Source organism: Natrix helvetica (genome assembly GCF_964273705.1).
Source record: "Natrix helvetica genome assembly, chromosome: 15".
In the NCBI taxonomy this organism is placed as follows: Eukaryota; Metazoa; Chordata; class Lepidosauria; order Squamata; family Natricidae; genus Natrix; species Natrix helvetica.
The window spans coordinates 1242317-1259769 of record NC_138565.1 but is presented as its reverse complement, the minus strand read 5'-3'; the positions used below and the strand labels follow the sequence as shown (position 1 = coordinate 1259769).

At 50.7% G+C, this 17453-nt stretch overlaps 2 protein-coding genes across 18 annotated transcripts in view; one reads left to right on the top strand and one right to left on the bottom strand.

The window, feature by feature from the left end:
• The window catches only part of GRIN1 (glutamate ionotropic receptor NMDA type subunit 1), a 60862-nt gene extending 48590 nt beyond the window's left edge, over nt 1–12272 (bottom strand). For 12 of the 15 annotated variants that reach the window (XM_081967398.1, XM_081967403.1, XM_081967396.1 and 9 more), the window contains exons 1-5: nt 11848–12272; nt 7304–7438; nt 5787–5963; nt 2416–2478; nt 1428–1528 (exon numbers count right to left, since the gene is read on the bottom strand). In XM_081967398.1, the coding sequence (XP_081823524.1) occupies nt 1428–1528; nt 2416–2478; nt 5787–5963; nt 7304–7438; nt 11848–12096 (725 nt within the window). In that variant the 5' untranslated portion in view covers nt 12097–12272. The remainder of the gene's footprint in view (nt 1–1427; nt 1529–2415; nt 2479–5786; nt 5964–7303; nt 7439–11847) is intronic. The other 3 variants (XM_081967404.1, XM_081967408.1, XM_081967402.1) reach the window with 1 other exon arrangement.
• Nucleotides 1–17453, top strand: part of LOC309399524 (cholesterol 7-desaturase nvd-like) — a 28830-nt gene that overhangs the window by 6867 nt on the left and 4510 nt on the right. Inside the window, exons 1-2 of one of the 3 annotated variants that reach the window (XM_081967425.1) lie at nt 2339–3516; nt 3620–3890. The exons of 1 other annotated variant lie outside the window; for it this stretch is intronic. The gene's annotated coding sequence lies outside the window, so the exon portion shown is untranslated. Of the gene's footprint in view, nt 1–2338; nt 3891–17453 lie in introns of those variants that run through there. One more of the 3 variants, XM_081967424.1, reaches the window with a different exon arrangement.

Genomic DNA, 17453 nt, shown 5'->3' with positions numbered 1-17453 from the left:
CTTTCTCTTCACCCTTCCTTTGGGTGGAAAGAAACGAAGGAGAATTTCCCCCTACAGAACCCTAGAGGTTTTCTCTACAGGGGAGCCGTCCAGCTGAGCCTCTCAGTTCTCAGCTTCCGGTTCTCCCTTCAGCCAGTTGCAAAGTTGCTGGATGGGTGATCGCGCTGCATAAATTATGTCAGTAACTGCAAAGCGTGGAATCGTATGTTTCATTTAGCAATTCCTTCTCTTTATGTAATGACCTCAGAGCTAATAGATAACTTGGCTCCTCAGTTTAGAATGTTAGGGTTGGAGTTAACACGTTCAAGTGACTGGAAGTATAATCCTTTTGATTTTTAAAATGTAGGGCTATCAAATACAGTGGTATTCTGAGTAAACGTGCAGAGGATTGCAATACTTTTCTTGGAAAGAAGTTTGAACTTTAAACTGTGGGTGACTTTAATTTTAGCTCCAGACTTTGGAACCATAGAATCATTGTCTACAGTTGGGAGGTCCCTCAGAGGTCTTCTAGTCCAGCCCCCTTCCCAGGGCAGGAATCCTCAGGCCATCCCAGACCAACGGCTGCCCAACCTTGGCTTGAAATCTTCCAGGGATGGCCCCCCCCTTAGCTCCAGGTGGCAGACTATTCCTCTGGATTGACAGGTCAGGAAATTCCCCCTTATTTTGAGTTTGGTTCTCCCTCTGTAAAGCTCCCACCACTGCTTCTGGCGTGGTCTGAGCAGGGAAGCCAGAGGGGGCTACCAGGTCCTACGATCTCCATCCTGTCCCTGGTGATGCAGTGGCTTTTGGGGCAGCTGCTGGCTGAGGACTGCTCTCCTCTCTGGCCTGCCTCAGGAGCACCGCTGGCACCTGGGCATCTGTCTGTTCCTAGTTTCAGGGCAGAGAACATCGTTGTGTCAGATCAAGACAGAACTGATATTAGGCAGGGGACGTCACTTGCTGGGCTTAGGTGTGCCCTCAGCCCCATCCATCCATCCATCCATCCATCCATTGATTGTGTGTGGCTAGCACCCAGGAGAGAGAGGGGGAGTAGAAGGCCTTCCCCCTCTGAGGGAGGGCGGGGGGAGCACAAAAGGAAGCCAAAGGGGGGGGGGTGGCTGGAAGGATGGTGGTGGTGGTACTGGTGGTACTGCTCCCATTCTACAGCTCCTCAGTTTGGACTCTAAGCTGTTGTCACCTGGCCAGATGGGCGTCTTTTTCCTGCCCTGTCTGGGGTTTCCCTTGTAACTGTGCCAGTGACCAATCTGACTTTGGCTGGATTCCCATCCGGTGCAGCATTTACCTCGCTTCTACTGCTCCTCGGTGGTGCAGGACAGGAGGGGACCCCAGGAATCAGGGGGCAGGGCATCGTTGCGCCCAGTGGCTCCAGCATCTGCGCCTGAGGCCTGGATGCGGAAAGGCAGTGGGCGGCTTGGCGCAGGGCTTACCTTGCGGAGAGGATAATGACCCGAGCTTCCAGTTCTTTAGCTTCCAGCAGCAGTGAAGTCACATTTTTTGTTCCTGGTTCAAACTGAAGCACCTTCTCAGCCTGCAATTGGTGTGAGTGAGAGGGATTAGTGCAAGGGCTGCAAAGCCGAGTCAGATCCATGCTTCCTAGGAAAGAGGATTCCATCCCTCTTCCAAAGCACTGCTAGGCACGGGAAGGAAGGGCAGAGGGAAGTTATTTTTTTCTTTTCTCTTTTTTTTCTTTCTTTTCTTTTTCTCTTAGGGCTTTTCCCCCTTTCTTTGATATTAACCGATACTGTTTTCTCTTTAATTTTTAAAAAACTTTTGCACTGTGCATGCAGTCACTCAAGACTCAAAGAGAGGCGTGCATTTGGAGAGAGAAAAGAGGAAAAAAAGGCATATATATATATATATAGGTATCATTGATACATATTGGTTTATTTGCAATGCAATTGAAAACGCAAACCAGTGTTGTTTTTCAGAAAAACAAAACCAAACGATAAACCAGGGGAACGCAAAATTTTTGAGAATGCGCAAGGTTCAGCTTGGGGACGTGGGGGGAATCAAAGTGAAAGTTTCACACCAAGGAACCGTTTCTTTTTGGCAGGGGGTGGGGGTGGGGGGAGAAGAGGAAAGGAAAGGACAGCAGGAAGGGATTGGTTCAATTTTTCAAGAAAGAAAGAAAAAAAATATACTTGCAAGTTGATTGTTGCTTTACATGCATGTCTCCAAAACAAATATTTCCAGGGCTGGCTTGCTACATTTCCATTCTCAGGGTCAAACAAACTTATCCCAACATAAAATAACGTGCTACCAAAAACATGGAGTTTGCTCGCTTGCTCGGTACATTATTTTATTTTTTTTGATTCCGATTCTGATTTTTAATTAATTTTTCCTTGTGCCTGTGGCCAAGTTCATCATTTTGCTAGTTAGGTTGGTGGGCCGCGTGCATTGTCCATGCAAATATACCTTGGGTCCTCGCTTGCTGTCATAGGATAGTTGTTCGAGGCTGTCATAGTTCCTTTTTTTACTCTGATGAATAATGTGCACAGAAAAAATATGTAGACACAGAAGAATATTATAAACAGTTGAAAAAAAATGACGTGTACTAAAGCAATCCAATATCCAACTCTCTCTCCACTCTTTGTGAAAAGGGAACGCTATAACCCTGGAGCACGCAAAACCCAGGAGAGAGGGGGCCCTCTGGCCCCTCCCCAGCTGAACCTGGCTCCGCCTTGCCTCCCCTCTCGCTGGCTACGCCTGTCGAGCGTTGGAGCATACAGCAAGTATGATAAGTTTCCATGACAGGCAACCTGACTTACTGGCCAACTAGGGTGTCATTTGTCCTGGACCGCCATCCTTTCGGAAGCCAGGAAAGCCAGAGGAGAAGATAAGATTCTTTGGGGAGCTGATCTGGAGAAGCAGCTTTCCGAATGGCCGTGCGGACATCCAATAAGACCTCGGGGGGGGGGGGGGGGGCTAAGAGGAGGCCAGATGCAGACAGATGCAAGAGAGGGGGATGCACGAAGATGAAATTCTCATCGCCTTCTCCAGCTTTCAGAGAGAGAGAGAGCGAAGCATGAGAAGAGCTTTGGTGGAATAAACGGAAGGGTTCTCCCTCATCAGGGATGACTGAAGTCAACCAACCCACTGCGCTCCTCTACAGCTGGCTCTGAAAACGGAGCCCCTCTTGAACTGTGTGGGACTGGCCGATCCACTCTGCCACCCCACCCCACCCTGCTGGGTAATCCCCCTTTCACGGAAAGTACATTCGAGCCATTGAAATGCCATGGATCTCAGCCAGGGCTTCTTGTGAGATCCCTTCAGAGAACGGTCAGCGCCCCCAGAGCAGTCATGGGGGTTGCAATCCTCTTGGGACTCTCTGGGTGCCACTGCACTGGGCCGTCGTTTTCAACAATCCTGGCTAGGACCATGCAGTCAAAGCAGCAAAGGAAGAAGGAAAACCCTCCACCTCAGCCCAGCCTTTGCAGGAGCCACTGCTCTGGCCTCCTGCCCTGCCATCCGAGCCTTCTGGTAGAAGTTGGGAAGCTCTTGAAAAATATCCCCTCCGTTCTAATCTGGAAGAGCATTTTCTAAACTTGGGGCAAGTATATTTTGAGTTTATAGCGGCTTCGGTTCGGCTGTGTTGCTCTGATCGGCTGGGGAAAGGAAGTTTTAAATAAGACCTTTCCGTACAGATGAAAGATCCTGGGTGCCATTCAAAGTGACTTCAAGACTGAGGCTCAACGAGCAACCTTTTCTGATCCAAGGCAGAGCCAGGTGTTCTGGAACCTGCCTGTCCACAGAGGGCCTTGTTCTTACTTTGGCCTGAATCAAAAGTCAGCTGTTAGCAGGGATGGCGGTGACCGGGGCTACTGTTCTGAACTGAAGTTTCTCTGGGCCTGCAGAGATGAGCAGACGGTTCTACGAAATGCAGTTCTAGGGTATGTTGGAATGGGGAGGGGGGGAAGGGAGATATAGGGTGTGTTATTGACACGTTGCTTGCTCCTTCAGATTCTCTGTAAACACCGTATTTGCTTCAAGCTCAGGAGAAATGCCTTTGCAGAACCAGGCAGTTAGGAGTTGGCTGGGGGAGGGCAGTTTAATTCTAGAAGCGTGGGGGAAGGGAGATAGTGACCCTCATACATGCCTGAGGACCAGGAAGCCCTGCTTTTCTACCACGATGTGGCTGCTGACGGCCAGGGAGCAGAAACGGGGCTGTTAAGAGCTTGGAGAGGGGCTCGTCTGGCCGAGGCCTCTGGATACGCTCAGGGAAAGAAGAGAGACCTAATCTAGAGCAGCCCCTAGGCTGCTGGCCTTGCCATCTGATCCTTTTATCAGATCCATCCTTTTCTCCATGCCGTCTCCCCAAAAGAGCTGCAGAGGCAACCGTAGGGAGCGCCCGACGATGGCCACGTCATTCGCCCAGATGGTCTCAAGGCACCTTTTCCCAGCATTGCCAGATCAAAGAGGAATCAGACTCATCTATGTAGGTCAGCTTGCAAAGGGAGCCCTGGTAGCTCCTGACTGGCCCGCCAGGACAGGAGGCAATCCTTAGACATTGGCAGGATTATTGCAGGATTTCTGGGCGAGGGTAACTGAGGGCCCATTTATTAAAGGGAAACCAAGCAAGACCTAGAAAAGCAGCAATTCTTAGCTCGGGTTCTCCCTGCCATACTAGTTGTCTGTGTGTGCAGAGAGATTTATTTGATGATTGGGGGGGGGGATATTTTGAGGTGATTCTCCCTCTCCACCTTTGTTACAGCAACCACTGCATAGTTCCGTCTAGGCCTTTGGGAACAGCAGAGGGAAAACGGCTCTGATTTCTCTGCCTGGCAACTATTAAACTGTGTAGTCCAGGGAAGGCCACGAAGCCACTGCATGTTAATAACAGCCAGTAGAAAAAAGGCTGCAGCACATTTGCACCATCATTTACGATTGTTTTGAATACGGAAGAAAACTTTTGCTTTACAAGCCGCTGTGTCGGCAGGGAAGAAGAAGAAAGATGCTCTTTCTCTGACCTTGATTATGAGAGCGGGTGTGCCAGTCTTACAATGCAAATGGATTGGCTGTATAAAATTCTTGTAGAAAGGGATCAGAGCTCAGAAGGAAGGTAGAAGAGGCTTAGGAAGAACGGGAGAGGCAAAAACCCATGTCAGCAAGATGGGAAGCGAAAGGAACTGGAAGTATCCAAGGACCAAGCTGTCCAGGACCAGGCCTGACTCCAAAGTATTCTAGCAAGACCGAGTCTTTCTTTCTTTCTTTCTTTCTTTCTTTCTTTCTTTCTTTCTTTCTTTCTTTCTTTCTTTCTTTCTTTCTTTCCTTCCTTCCTTCCTTCCTTCCTTCCTTCCTTCCTTCCTTTCTTTCTTTCTCTTATGTTCTCGCTCTCTCACGCTCTCTTTCCCTCTCTCTGACCCCAGTGGCCCACAAGAGACCAGGAGGCCTTGGGTAGCTTCCTTACTACTCTGGGGAGCTTTCTCTTATCAGCACACTCGCCGTTGAGAGATGGGGATTTGCAAAGCTCCAGGTTATGTTTCTCCTCATTTCACAGTTGTTGCCGGTCTCGTTTGCATGTTTTTGTTTTCTCTTTTTTTTTTTTAATGCAGAAGGTTTTCGACCATGGTAAAGCAAGTGAAATGAATAAGAGTACAAAGTTTCGTTAGGTACTACTCAAAAGACACCGTTGATGCTTAAAGCATAATGTTAGTCATGTCAACAATGGGAAGAAAGAAGGTGTTTTACACACACGGCTCTACGTACATACAACAAGCCTGAGACTTTTAAAGGTTCTGCTTCTGTATCCACAGAGGTTTAGGCAGTGGAGCGTGGGGGGTACTGACCTTGGATTCTTTCTCTTCCAAGAGGGTCTCCAGCTTCTTTTGGGCAGCTCGCCCTTCGTGGTCATCGCTGACAATGAGGATGATATGGTTCCACTTGTAGAAGCGCATCATCTCGAACCAGACGTTGGACTGGTGGGAGTAGGGGGGCACCGTTCGTAGGAAGGACAGGTGAATGCTCTGCAAATGAGAGGCAGGGGCAAACCGAAAGGATGAAGAAAGGGCTGCGTTGTTGGGTGGCCAAAAGGTTTCCCACCCAAGGGAATCGTCTTTAGAGGGAATCCAGAAAACAAACGCCAGGGTCTCATTTTGTTCTCCGGGGACTGGTTTGTAAGCCTTTGACTCTGCCCTGATCAATCTTTCTCAAGCTGAATTGCTTTTGAAAAGGTCCTGTTTCCATGTGCTGACCACCAAAGATGGTGAGCAAGGACTCTTCTCCGGCCTGCCTTGCCTATTCTTTTTTCCCCCAGAAAATGTTTTATTTTTTGTTCTCTTACATACCATTTTAAGTATACATTCACATCATTATTCTTCTTTACATCTGTCATTCTTATACATTTATTATTTTATTTAATAGGTTATAGTATTCAGTTTGGGTTGCTTTATTTACCATCCCTTCCTCCTGCTGTAACACCACCTTATTTTCCCTTCCTTTTCTCCCTCCCTCCCTTCTCTACTTTCTTCCTTCCTCCTCTCCTTCCCCCTCCTTCTTCCCTTCCCTTTCTCCTACTCCTACTCTTCCTCTTCCCCTTCCTACCCTCTCTCCTTCTCTTCCTCTCCCTTCCACCCTCCTCTCCTTACCTCTTTCTTCTTTCCCCCCTCTTCCTCTCATTCTCTCCTCCTCTCTCCCTTTCTTTTTCTGTTGCTGTAGGTGTCTCTTTCAATTCTCAGTTTATGTTTTCTTGGGATGGTATTTCCGCAAACCCGAATATGATTTGCTATCATTTCTTATTCCCTTACCTTCACTAATCTATCCTAACTATGTTTCCCCCACTTTATATCTCGCTCTTGAATCTATACTTATATATTTAATATTTTCTTTTCTGTTTCCCCCCGCTTTCCACTTAATAGTGCATCGTCTGGGTTCTATATATTCTCCCTACTTTCTTTTCTAGTTTCCATTTCTCTAGACAGTCATAAAATCTTCCATATTGTCTTACCTATTCTGAGTTCTAGCAACAGGAAAGTCATCAGCGTGTCTAAAAGACAGCAGCCAAGATGACAGAGGGATTGGAAGGAAAAAACGTATAGGAAAAAGTTGGTAGCACCACCGATATATTTATCCTGGAGAAGGGAAGTCTACAGGGAGATACCATGGTTGTCCTCAAGTATCTGAAGGAGTGTTGTGTAAAAGAGAGCTGAGAATTGTTCCAGGGGACGGACGATAAACAAGGAACTTAAATTACAAGGAACACAAGAAGTGTGAGGGTATCCTCCCTCTCCCCATAATATACGCACGCTAGTATTAGCAGTAATAATAACAACAGTAGCATCAGCCATGAAAATAATGATGTTGTTACCTTATCTGAATATATGGACATGCGAGTGGTCAGCCCAAGGACAGGAATCCGATAGAACCCAGCTGTGTATGACACCGGTGTTGGGGTCAAGTGGTCATTTGGAGCTGGCGGGTGGCTCACTAAGATGGCATAAACCTGTAAGGATACAACCCACCAAGAGTGGTTCACACATGGGACCCCGTCTCTGCCCTGGAAACACCCGATGCTTCTCATGCTAGTAGTTGGACTCGTGAAATGGACAGTGGCCTCCAGAACTGTGAATAGGTCCGGGCAATTACGTTCTTCAAGCAGGCTTCTGTCTGGCTTTGTTATTTCTCTGTTACAAAAGGAGCAAACGTTCTATAGAGATTGTCTTCTGTTGCCCAAACTTTAAAAAGTGTACTTTCAAAATGCCACAGAGAGCATTACCCATTTGTCAGCTCTCTTTTGAAATAGAGACAGAAAATGTTTTCTTTTTTAAAGAGAGGAGATACTTTGTGAGGCTGCACGGTTCTGTCCACTGGAAAAGCCAGAAGCTGGCATTGGAAGGAATGATGAGCATGGATAGGCACCCCCCCGCCCCCCAGCTGACAGAGAATATAAGCCTGGGACTTGAAAAGGAAGGTTCAGTGTTTTGGGGCTGATACAGGTAGTTGTTCTTTTAGTGGACGTTCAAACGGCACTGAAAAAAGGGACTTATGACCATTTTTCAGACTTATGACAGTTGCAGCATCTCCCACGGTCACGTGGTTTACATTCAGTACTTGACAACTGGTTCGTACTTACGACGGTTGCCATGTCCTGAGGCCACATGATCCTATTCTGCCATCTTTTGGCAAGCAAAGTCAACGGGGAAGCCAGTTGCTCACTTAACAACCGTGTTACCCAATTTAACAGCTGCAACGGTTCGCTTGATAAATGTGGCAAGAAAAGGGGCAACGTGAGGCAAAGCTAACCACCCGCTTCTCACTTAGCAACATAAATTCTGGGCTCAGTTTTGGTCGTAAGTCGAGGACAACCTGTACTCTTCTTAGTTAGCCGCTTACGAAAGGGTAACTCCTGAATGTCTCTTTTGGACAGGACAGGTTGCATGCCTGAAATATCGTCACTCGCTTTTTATTATGAAATGGCGATTCCATTCCAGGCTTTTTTTGCTTGGTCATAGAGGCATTTGGGATTTTGAAATGTTATTTCAAACACTTCTTTGGCGGGAAACAGCAGCAAGCTGTACTTTCGTGTTTATTGCGAATGAAGAAAACGGAATTCAGGGACCGTGTTAGGGGAACCCAGACAAAATTGGCTTTAGCTGTGAAAGTCACTCTCATTAGCCTTCTATTATTAAAACAAATCCGTATTTTATTATCTCCTGGCATGATTTGGGAGATCAGGGTTATCCTTGTGATAGAATTCTGGTGGCAAAATCAACTTCACCAACTGGCGCTCACTGGACATTTTGGGCAGTACCTCCCAGGGCCAGCTGGAGTCTTGCATGACGAGTGCCAGCTTTCTTGAGGCTGTTTGGCTTTTGCTGACTTGCATGAATCTGTCCAAGGCATTTACAGGGTCAAGAGGAGTCCCCTCGGAACAGGCAGGCTAGATAATATGATTTATTTAACTGCACATTTAGCAGGGAAGTGTAATTTCTCCCCAAGGGCCGTTTCAGGTGAAAGAGTCAGTAGAGATTCTGAGAAAGAGAGGGAGAGGGAGGGGGGCAGTTGCGAGGGGAGCAGGCAATGCTAGAAAGGGGGTGAGGGCTGCTTTGTCTTCTCTGGGGGAAAAATTGACCCCCACCCAAAGGGGAAGATTGTTCAAGTCCATGGAGTTTGTGGATAATGGCTAGCAGTCCCCTTGATTTTTGAATTAATAAATGCCTGCATCTTTCTTTCTTTCTTTCTGTGATGTATCCCACCCAGCTGCCTTGGGGAACCAATTCTGAAAATAGTCCCCAATTAGCATAATGCATCCATTAGGTTTAGAACCACCCGTGATGATCGAAATGACTGACCAAGTTAAACCATTGGTTTGTCCAGATTGCAGGACTATAGGAAAGCCCTTGGATCTGAGTCTTCAGATAGTGGAGGAAAAGGGGTGTCATGGAGAGGAACGTTCCCTGTAAAAAAGACGAGTGGGCTTACTGCGCGGGGCCAAACCAGGTCCCCGGAGGGGGGTGGGGGGGTATGGGTGGCTGAGTGATGCTCAAGCCTTCGCCAAGGGGAGGGCATGCTGCATTCGTAAGAGCTTTGCAGAACCCCCCACTTCTTCCTGGTGCTGTGTGAAAGTCCAAAGCATCGCCTTCCCTGCCTGCTCCCTTCCCGGCCTTCCCTGTTGCCTCCGTCTGCCGCCTCCGTGGCCGTCCTTCCTCCCTTCGCTCCAGGCCCATCGCATCCACTCTTCTGACTGGGTGCCTGCGAGGAGCAGAAGAGGGGGGGGGTCTCCTGCTCCCACTCGTGTTCCCTAGCAACTGGCCTTCCCAGGCATCCTGCCCAGAAGATGGGAAGGAAGGCAGAGGCAGAGCTCTGCTGATGGCCTTTTCCTTTGGGAATTTATCTTCTCTTCAGGCCTCCCCAGCTCGAAAGCCTGTTCCAGGGGGGCAAACTCTGCTCTGCTCCTTCTTTAGCCCTCCTGCCTATATGCTTCTGTAGTTTGTCTCACGGCCTTCCTGGAAACATATAAAGAATTCCAATTGCTGGAATTGGGTTTGTCTAGTCCAGTGGTTCCCAATGTGGGGCTCCCACTCCCCATAGGGTGGCAGTTTGATTTTTAATGGGGGCAATTTGAACCTTGTTTAAACTAAGTGAATGGCCTTTTAGGCTGCCTACACCTGAGTAGAGTTCACTTTTTGAGTAAAGTAAGAATTCTATGTCTGTGGGGGGGGGGATCAGGATTTTAGAGATGCTTAGGTGGGACATGGCCAATAATAAGATTGGAACCACTGGTCTAGTCTGATGAAAAGAAGGACAGGATAGCACTGTTCCAATATTTCAGGGGCTGCCCCAAAGAAGAGGGAGTCAAACTATTGTCCAAAGCACCTGAATGCAGAACAAGAAGCAATGGGTGGAAATTAATCAAGGAGAGAAGCAACTTAGAACTGAGGAGAAACTTCCTGACAGTTAGAAGGATTAGCCAGTGGGACAACTTGCCTCCAGAGATTGTGAATGCTCCATCACTGGGAGTATTTAAGAAGAGGTTGGATATCCATTTGTCTGAAGTGGTGTAGGGTTTCCTGCCTGAGCAGGGGGTTGGACTAGAAGATCTCCAAGGCCCCTTCCAACTCTGTTATTCCATTCCATTCTATTTGTCCCTTTGCTGCTGTGTTTAGTGGTGAGGCAAGGGACTTCATTTCACCAGAACTACTCCTTCGAGCCTTTCTAGATATCTAGCTTGTCAGATCCGTGGTGGAGTCCTCCTGCTCTTTCTGCTTCATAGCCTTGAGTTGGATCCTGGCTCCACTGTGTGCTAAGTCTCTTCTGGGCTCTCTGGGGGGGCCTTTCCTGGCCCACTGAATGGATTTCTTGGCGGTTACAAGCTAGCTCAGGGCTTGTGAAAGCAAACTGAAAAAGACGAGATGCAGAGTGGATTCTGGGAGGCTGGTTGGGATATCCTGAAATTGCAGGCAGGCAGGCAGGCAGTTGACCGTCCGGTTAATCTTTTCCCTTCTGCCGTTTTCGGGCTGGGGGGAGCTTCAAGAATTGCACCCAATTGGCTCTTTTCCTATTGCCTGCCTCTTCCTTGGCTCTTGCGCAGAAAGGAGGACAAACAGCAAAGGGGGAGGGGGAGGCAAGTAAGCTTGTGGGGAGAGTTGCCAGAGGACAGTTACCTGGATTTAGGTCCCCATCTTTCTCTCTCTCAGGAGAAGGCTTATTGGCCTTGAGGGCACGTTTCGTGTGCCCTTAATATTTAACCCAGTGTTGAGTTTCTAGACTCCGTTTCCCAAAAGAGAAAACTGTTCCCCTGTAAAGCTGCAAGGGGTGTGCACTCTGCAGGTGTGGTTTTGTGGCCCTTCCTCCCTGTTGGTGAGAAAGGTTGTGCTTGTGCCCACAGAAGTCCAGCTGCTCTGTGTGGGTTGTGCCCACCGGGGTTTAATAACGCAGGGAGGCTTTTTGGTTGGGGTGGGGGGAGTGATGCCGCACAGCAACTGGGAGTGGCAGGCAAAGCTCTTCTCCCTTCCCATTCGACGGTTTCCCTGCCATTTCAGTCCCCCTCAGCCTTCCAAGAGCTGCCCCCCAGATGCACGCACGTTTTCGTGCCCGTGCCCGCTTTGACGCATTAAGTGAGCCAGGTTGATTCTCCCCCCCCCTTTTAGTTTCCCCCTATTATGCTCACACAGTTCTCCCTGGGGTGGGGAAGAGGAGGAGGAGGAGGGAAGGGGGCTTTAGGATGCTTTCTGGAAAGGGCCCCACCGCTGCCACCCCCTCCACCCCTGCTCCTTGGCTCCTGGGGCTCCGAGGCATTTCTCTGCCCGCCTGGGGAACATGAGGGAGGGGCGGATTCCTGCGGCCAGGGGGGGAGGGCGAGAGGCGGGTGGGGGGTCCCAGCCCTGGGAGTGGGACTGGACCCTCGCCTACCTGGCTGGAGATGAGGTCCTCGCAGACGGAGAGAGCCATCTGGATGGCGTTGGGCTTGTGGGTGACGGAGGTGGCGTTGAGCTGGATCTTCCAGATGCCGTGCCGCTTGTTGGCCTGGCTGATGGCGTCGCGGAAGACTTGCTCGTGCTTCTTGGTGCTCAGAACGGCTCCGATGTTGATGATCTTGGGCTCGCAGCCCGCGCGGGCCACCGAGAACCAAACCAGCACGGCCAGCAGCAGCAGCCGCATGGCGCCCCGCGCCCCGGGCGAGCCGCTCTCCGCGGTGCTGAATTCCCCCCTGCGGTCGGTCGGGCGCGCAGCAGAGGCGCCCGGCGGCTCCGCCAACCTGCCACTGCGGCAGCCGCGGCACGTCGACTGGGGCGGGGGCGAGGGGGGCGAGCGAGGGAGGGAGGGAGGGGCCCCGGAAAGCCAGCCCCCGCCCGGCCAAACCCCCCGGCTCCCGAGGGAGCCCCCACCCCCACTTTCCGCGCCAGCGGCTTCTGGAGGATAGATCCCCCCACCCACCCGCGCCACCCCCGAATCGGAATAGGAGAAAAAGGAAGTCACCTGGGGGCTTCTGCGAGGAAAGAGCCCCCTAAGGCGGCCGCCCTCTGCCCTCCCTTGGATGGAAGTGCATCATCCCTTCCTGCAGCTCCCCCCCCCCCACAGCTCTCGTCAGCCCACCGACCCAAAAGCAGGTGACCTGGTTTTAGGCGAGGAGGAGATGCTTCGTCTGGTTGGGGTTGCAGTCCAACTGAAGGAAGGAAGGAGGGATCTAGAGGGAGGAGATAGGAAGGAGGGATGAATAGACTGGCTGTGGAGGAAGAAGAGGGAGAGGATCTCGTAAAGCCAAAGGAGATGCCAAGCAGGTGGACAGCTCACCAGTCGGGGTGGGGGGTGGGGGAGGAAGATTATTTCTTGACATACCAGGCAGAAGAGGCGGGCAATTTGTGCACGTGTGCAGCTGGGAGCGAAGTGGAAAACGTAGGTCTCCTTCTTTTCCCGTGAGAAGGGACAGTGAACCCCCTTGAGGCCCTAAGCCCCCCTGCTAAGGGGGAAAGGAGGCTTCCCTGCAGTGATAATGTGCTGGGCAGGAGTGTCCCTGATGGGCAGTACAGACCGGGCAGTGGTCTCCAGGCTGTGCAATGGGACTTTTCTGATGCTGACCCCCTCAAGAGGCGCTGCATAATTCCCCCAACAGCAGAGCTATTCCTGGGCTGGCTGCTTAGGAGCCGTCCCGTGGCTGTCAGACGTATAGACGCAGCCGCTCCTTCCTTCGTGCCTCTGAGCTGGACGCCCTCTTTCTTCTGGTGGCAACAAATGCTGGTTCCTTATTTATTCTCCTTTAAAACGCCTCCGACAAATGCAGGGTGAGCCCTCCTGCCTTTCCTCTTAACAGCTTTTATTGCCACCACCAGCAAATGAAAGGTTTTGTGAAGAAGGAGAGAGGCGCAGGAATTCCCTATAGAAAATGGCAAATACTGCTAAAGTGATGGGTGGGAGTGAATACACACACACACACACACCTCGATAAAGATCCCCCCACTCTTGTTCAGAACAAAAGAACTGAGGTTTTTTTCCCCTCCAGCAGCCCCAGAATCCAGCAATGCAAACCGGTCTTGGTGACGTCTTTAAAAAGTGCACGTTGCCATAGAAACGCTTCACTATGTCGGTGTCCCACATCTTCCAAACGTGCTTTGAGAGCAGGAATGAAAATGACAATAGGACTAAAGCAAACATGAGGTGGGGGGTGGGTGGGTGGGTTGTCTGTGGCACAAGCAAAACTTCTTGCTGCTTTGAAAGTGAGGCTACCAACAATTAGGGCCGGGGGCTTTGCAATTCCCTCAGCAAAGGAGGCAGCCTCTGCCCAGGACCTTCCGAGGAAGCCAGCGAGATCCTCCGAGGAAGCGGGGCAGAGGCGTGGGCTCCCTGGCTTTGCTTTTGCAAGCATTGCGATCCATGCAAGACCCCCTCCCCTGGTAAAACCTGGCCGCGGGTCCCTGTGAAGCCCTTCCTGTCATCTGGGGGGCTGTTCATCCCCCCCCCCCGGATTTAGAAAAAACTGTTAACAGTAAGGAAAACATCTTGACTGGGCTACCCCTGAAATGCCAAGTGGAGTCACTTCACGGACCCACTTATGCCAGACAGGCAGGGGTCTGCAGGGGGCGGACCTGGGTGGTCTGTATTGAGAGCCCCTCGGAGGCAGATTCGATGGGAGACTCTCCCTCTTCCCCCCCTCCATCTCTCCATTCTCCCCCTCCAGTCTGGGTGGGGAGGGGGCAACAGGGAATACATAGTTTTCCAGTTTAATCGTCATGGATTCCGTGGAGCCCCCTTGCTGGCCACCCCGTGTGCTCCTGGCCTCCTTGGGCTGGAGTGGCCGACGGAGCCCCTGCCGCGAGAGGGCCTGTGCTGCGCTCTGCTAGAGCCGCCAGTGGCAGAGAGTTCCACCGGCGCGTTTAGCCGCCGACTCCTGCTCTGGAGGGACAAGGAGGAGGCGCTCGTGCGGTCATTCCCTTGGCGCCCCGGCAGAAGCGACTGAGTCGGGCCGCCCCCGTCCCTGCCGGAGCTATAAGAGGCGCGAAGACGCGCTGCAGTCGGACACTTCAGGATGAGGCTAGTCGCGCTCCTAGTGGTCGTTGGAGCCGCCGCCGCCTTCCTCCTCCTCCTCCTCCTCCTCCTGCCACTGCCGCCCCTTTTGCTGCTGCCGCTGCTGCTTCTGGGGGCGGCGGCGGGCGGCTGCGCGGCGTGGCTGGCGATGCGGCCCAAGCGGCTGATTAACTCGCTGGACCAGGTGGGCTACCTGACCGAGCCCGGCTGGACCCGCGCTCAGAGCGCCGCCCGGATGCGCAAGAACCGGCGTGCCGGCCAGCTGTTGCCCCCCTATCCCAACGGCTGGTTCCGGCTCTTGGGCTCAGACCAGCTGGCCCGCGGGGAGGTGCGCAACGTGGCTGCGCTGGGTGAGTGGCGCTGCGTTCCGAAGGCACGGAGGAGGGAGGGAAGGAGGGAAGTGGGCGGGTGAGGCTTGGAATGCGGTAGAGCAAGCGTCCCCCGCAAGGAGGCCAAATGTCCTGCTCAGCTGAAATGTGGGCAGGAAGCCAGTGGGGGTAGCGGAGCAAATGCCGAGCTAGCGTAGCTCCGAGGATTGGGGAGCTGCGCCCCTTAATGGGAAGATTGATCTCACCCCACTGTCTTGCTCTGCTCTGTCTCCTTTCCTGCTTTGGATCCGCTTGGCCTTTTAAACAACGCCGGTAGGTTTCTAGTCCCTTTGGTGTGGCCTAGAGACCAGGAGTTGGCAAGAAAGTTGGCAGAGGATGGACTGGCCACTGGGCTGTCTCACCCCAACTTTCCTCAAACAGTTTTTTTTTGGGGGGTGGGGTGGGGGTGGGTAATAGAAGGCAGGGAGATTTTGTTTGCCACAAAGAGGGAAAGAGCCAACAGGTGAATAAAATGCAGCCTAAACATCTGTGCAAGAAGCAAAACTAATAATAAATTGGGCATAGCCGATGAACGGAGAAACCTTACTTTTTTTCCCTGCCTGCCACTAAGTGTCCTGTGGATTTGGAAAAGCAAATCTGATTTTCTCCTTGAGCTGTATTTTTTCAGCCTCTTGGCGGCCGTTGCATGGGGCTCCCTGGGCATCAATGCTTAGCTGGTTACCGATGGTATGCCATTGAATTGAGTGCCAAGGTCCTGCGACCTAGATGGAGTTTCTCATTATCCCCATCCTGCTTGTTCATCGCCTTTTCAATTGAGGGCAGTCACCGGGTGAGGGCGGATTGTGCCCAATTTGGGGTTTGCTCAATACAATATGCTGGGAGAGCTTTGGCTTGCACAAGAAGGGGTCCTTTCCCAAGGCCCAGGCAATGGGAAGCACAGTTTGCATAGAGGACATTCATTCATTTAGGAAAGGCAGATCTCTTATCAGATCAAAGATCTGGGGTATCTCCTCCTCCTCAGTGTGTTCTCTACCTGTGCTTACTTAACTTGGGCTGGGTGAACTGAGCCTGTGCCCACAGGTGCTCTCACAAATGTCACCCACCCATGCACCCACCCACACCTCTTTTAAAGTGTTGTCCCTTTTTGGCTTCTGTAGTGCAGGCAGTTCAGTTATTTCGTATATTTCATAAAGGTGGCCAGGCCCTTCGCCCCGGGTGCAGGCAGTCCTCGACTTACAACAGTTCATTTAGTTAAAAATTACAATGGTACTGGAAAAAATTGACTTAGGATCGTTTCCCACAGTTATGACCTTTGAAGCCTCCCCTTAGTTGCATGATCAAAATTCAGACGCTTGGCAACTGGTTCATACTTATGACCTTTTGCGACCTGACAAGCAATGGGGAAGCGAGATATACTTGAGAACTGTGTTATTAGCTTATCAACTGCAGGATTCACTTAACAACTGTAGCAGAGAAGGTCATAAAATGGGGCAAAACTCACTTTAAAAATGTCTCGCTAAAACAGCAGAAATTTTGGCTTAATTGTGGTCGTAAATGCAGGACTTTTTTTAAGTTAGGCAAACTAAAAAGAATTCCACCCCCACCCCAACCCCAAATATATTCCCAAGGCTGAGGATATGGCACGCGATAGAGAAAAAGGTTCTAGATTAGGCTAGGCCCAGGGTGAGCCAGTTGAAGCCAGTTTAAACCTTTAATCACCCACTAATGTTTCTTTAACTTGCTTTAACTTGCCCTTCAAAGAAGAGAAAACTCTCTTTTGCCTGGGGCCTTGATGTGCTTCTTCACAAAAGGCCTACTTAATGCCATTCCCCTTGGCACTGGGAGGACTCTCAGAGATATGGTAATTTTTAATTTCCTTTAAGTAACATCTTATCTTCCTTTGTTAGATTAATAAGGAAGGCTAGCTCTTTAGTTATTTCTTTGTTCATTTATATCATATCTTTGTCAATAATTCAAGGCGGCAAACATACCTAATTACCTTTCCTCCCACAACAGCCACTCCTTGTGATGGGCTGGCCGAGAGCAATGGGCTCATGGTCACCCAGCTGCCTTCCATGGCTAAGGCAGGACTAGAACTCACCGTCTCATGGTTTCTAGCCCTTGACCAAATGAGTCCTCCCTCCCCATGACACAATGCAAGCACATTTTTAAGGGGATTAAAAAAGATTCCCTTCCTGCACCGCGATGAATATCTCTGGGGTAGCTCAAATTTGCCTGCAGCATTATTTTTTTCCTCTTACCATACCAAAGTCATCCAGAAATCTGTTATGTTTTCTGATCCATGGCTTTACGTGCTATCAGATGTCACTGCCCGAACCGCAGTAGAGTTTGTGGCAGAAGGCAACCTTGTTCTTCTGCTGGTGTTACCAAAGATGCTTTGGGACTCAGAGAAGGCCAATGGGTAGAGTTCGTGTGATTCTGGAAATTATTGTTCGCCAACAATAGTTAAAGAGCTTTTGACCCTTCCCTTCCTCTGGTTGGTACCTTTGTTCTTTTTTCACCTCAAGGTGGTCAATTCTTCCGCTGTTCCCAGTGTTTCTTCCGCTCCTCTTTTGCCCACAAGGTCAGCCCTGTGAGCGGAGTTGAGCCAAGAGAGAGTGGCTGGCCCAAAGTCACCCAGCCGGCTCTCCTGCCTAAGGCAGGCCT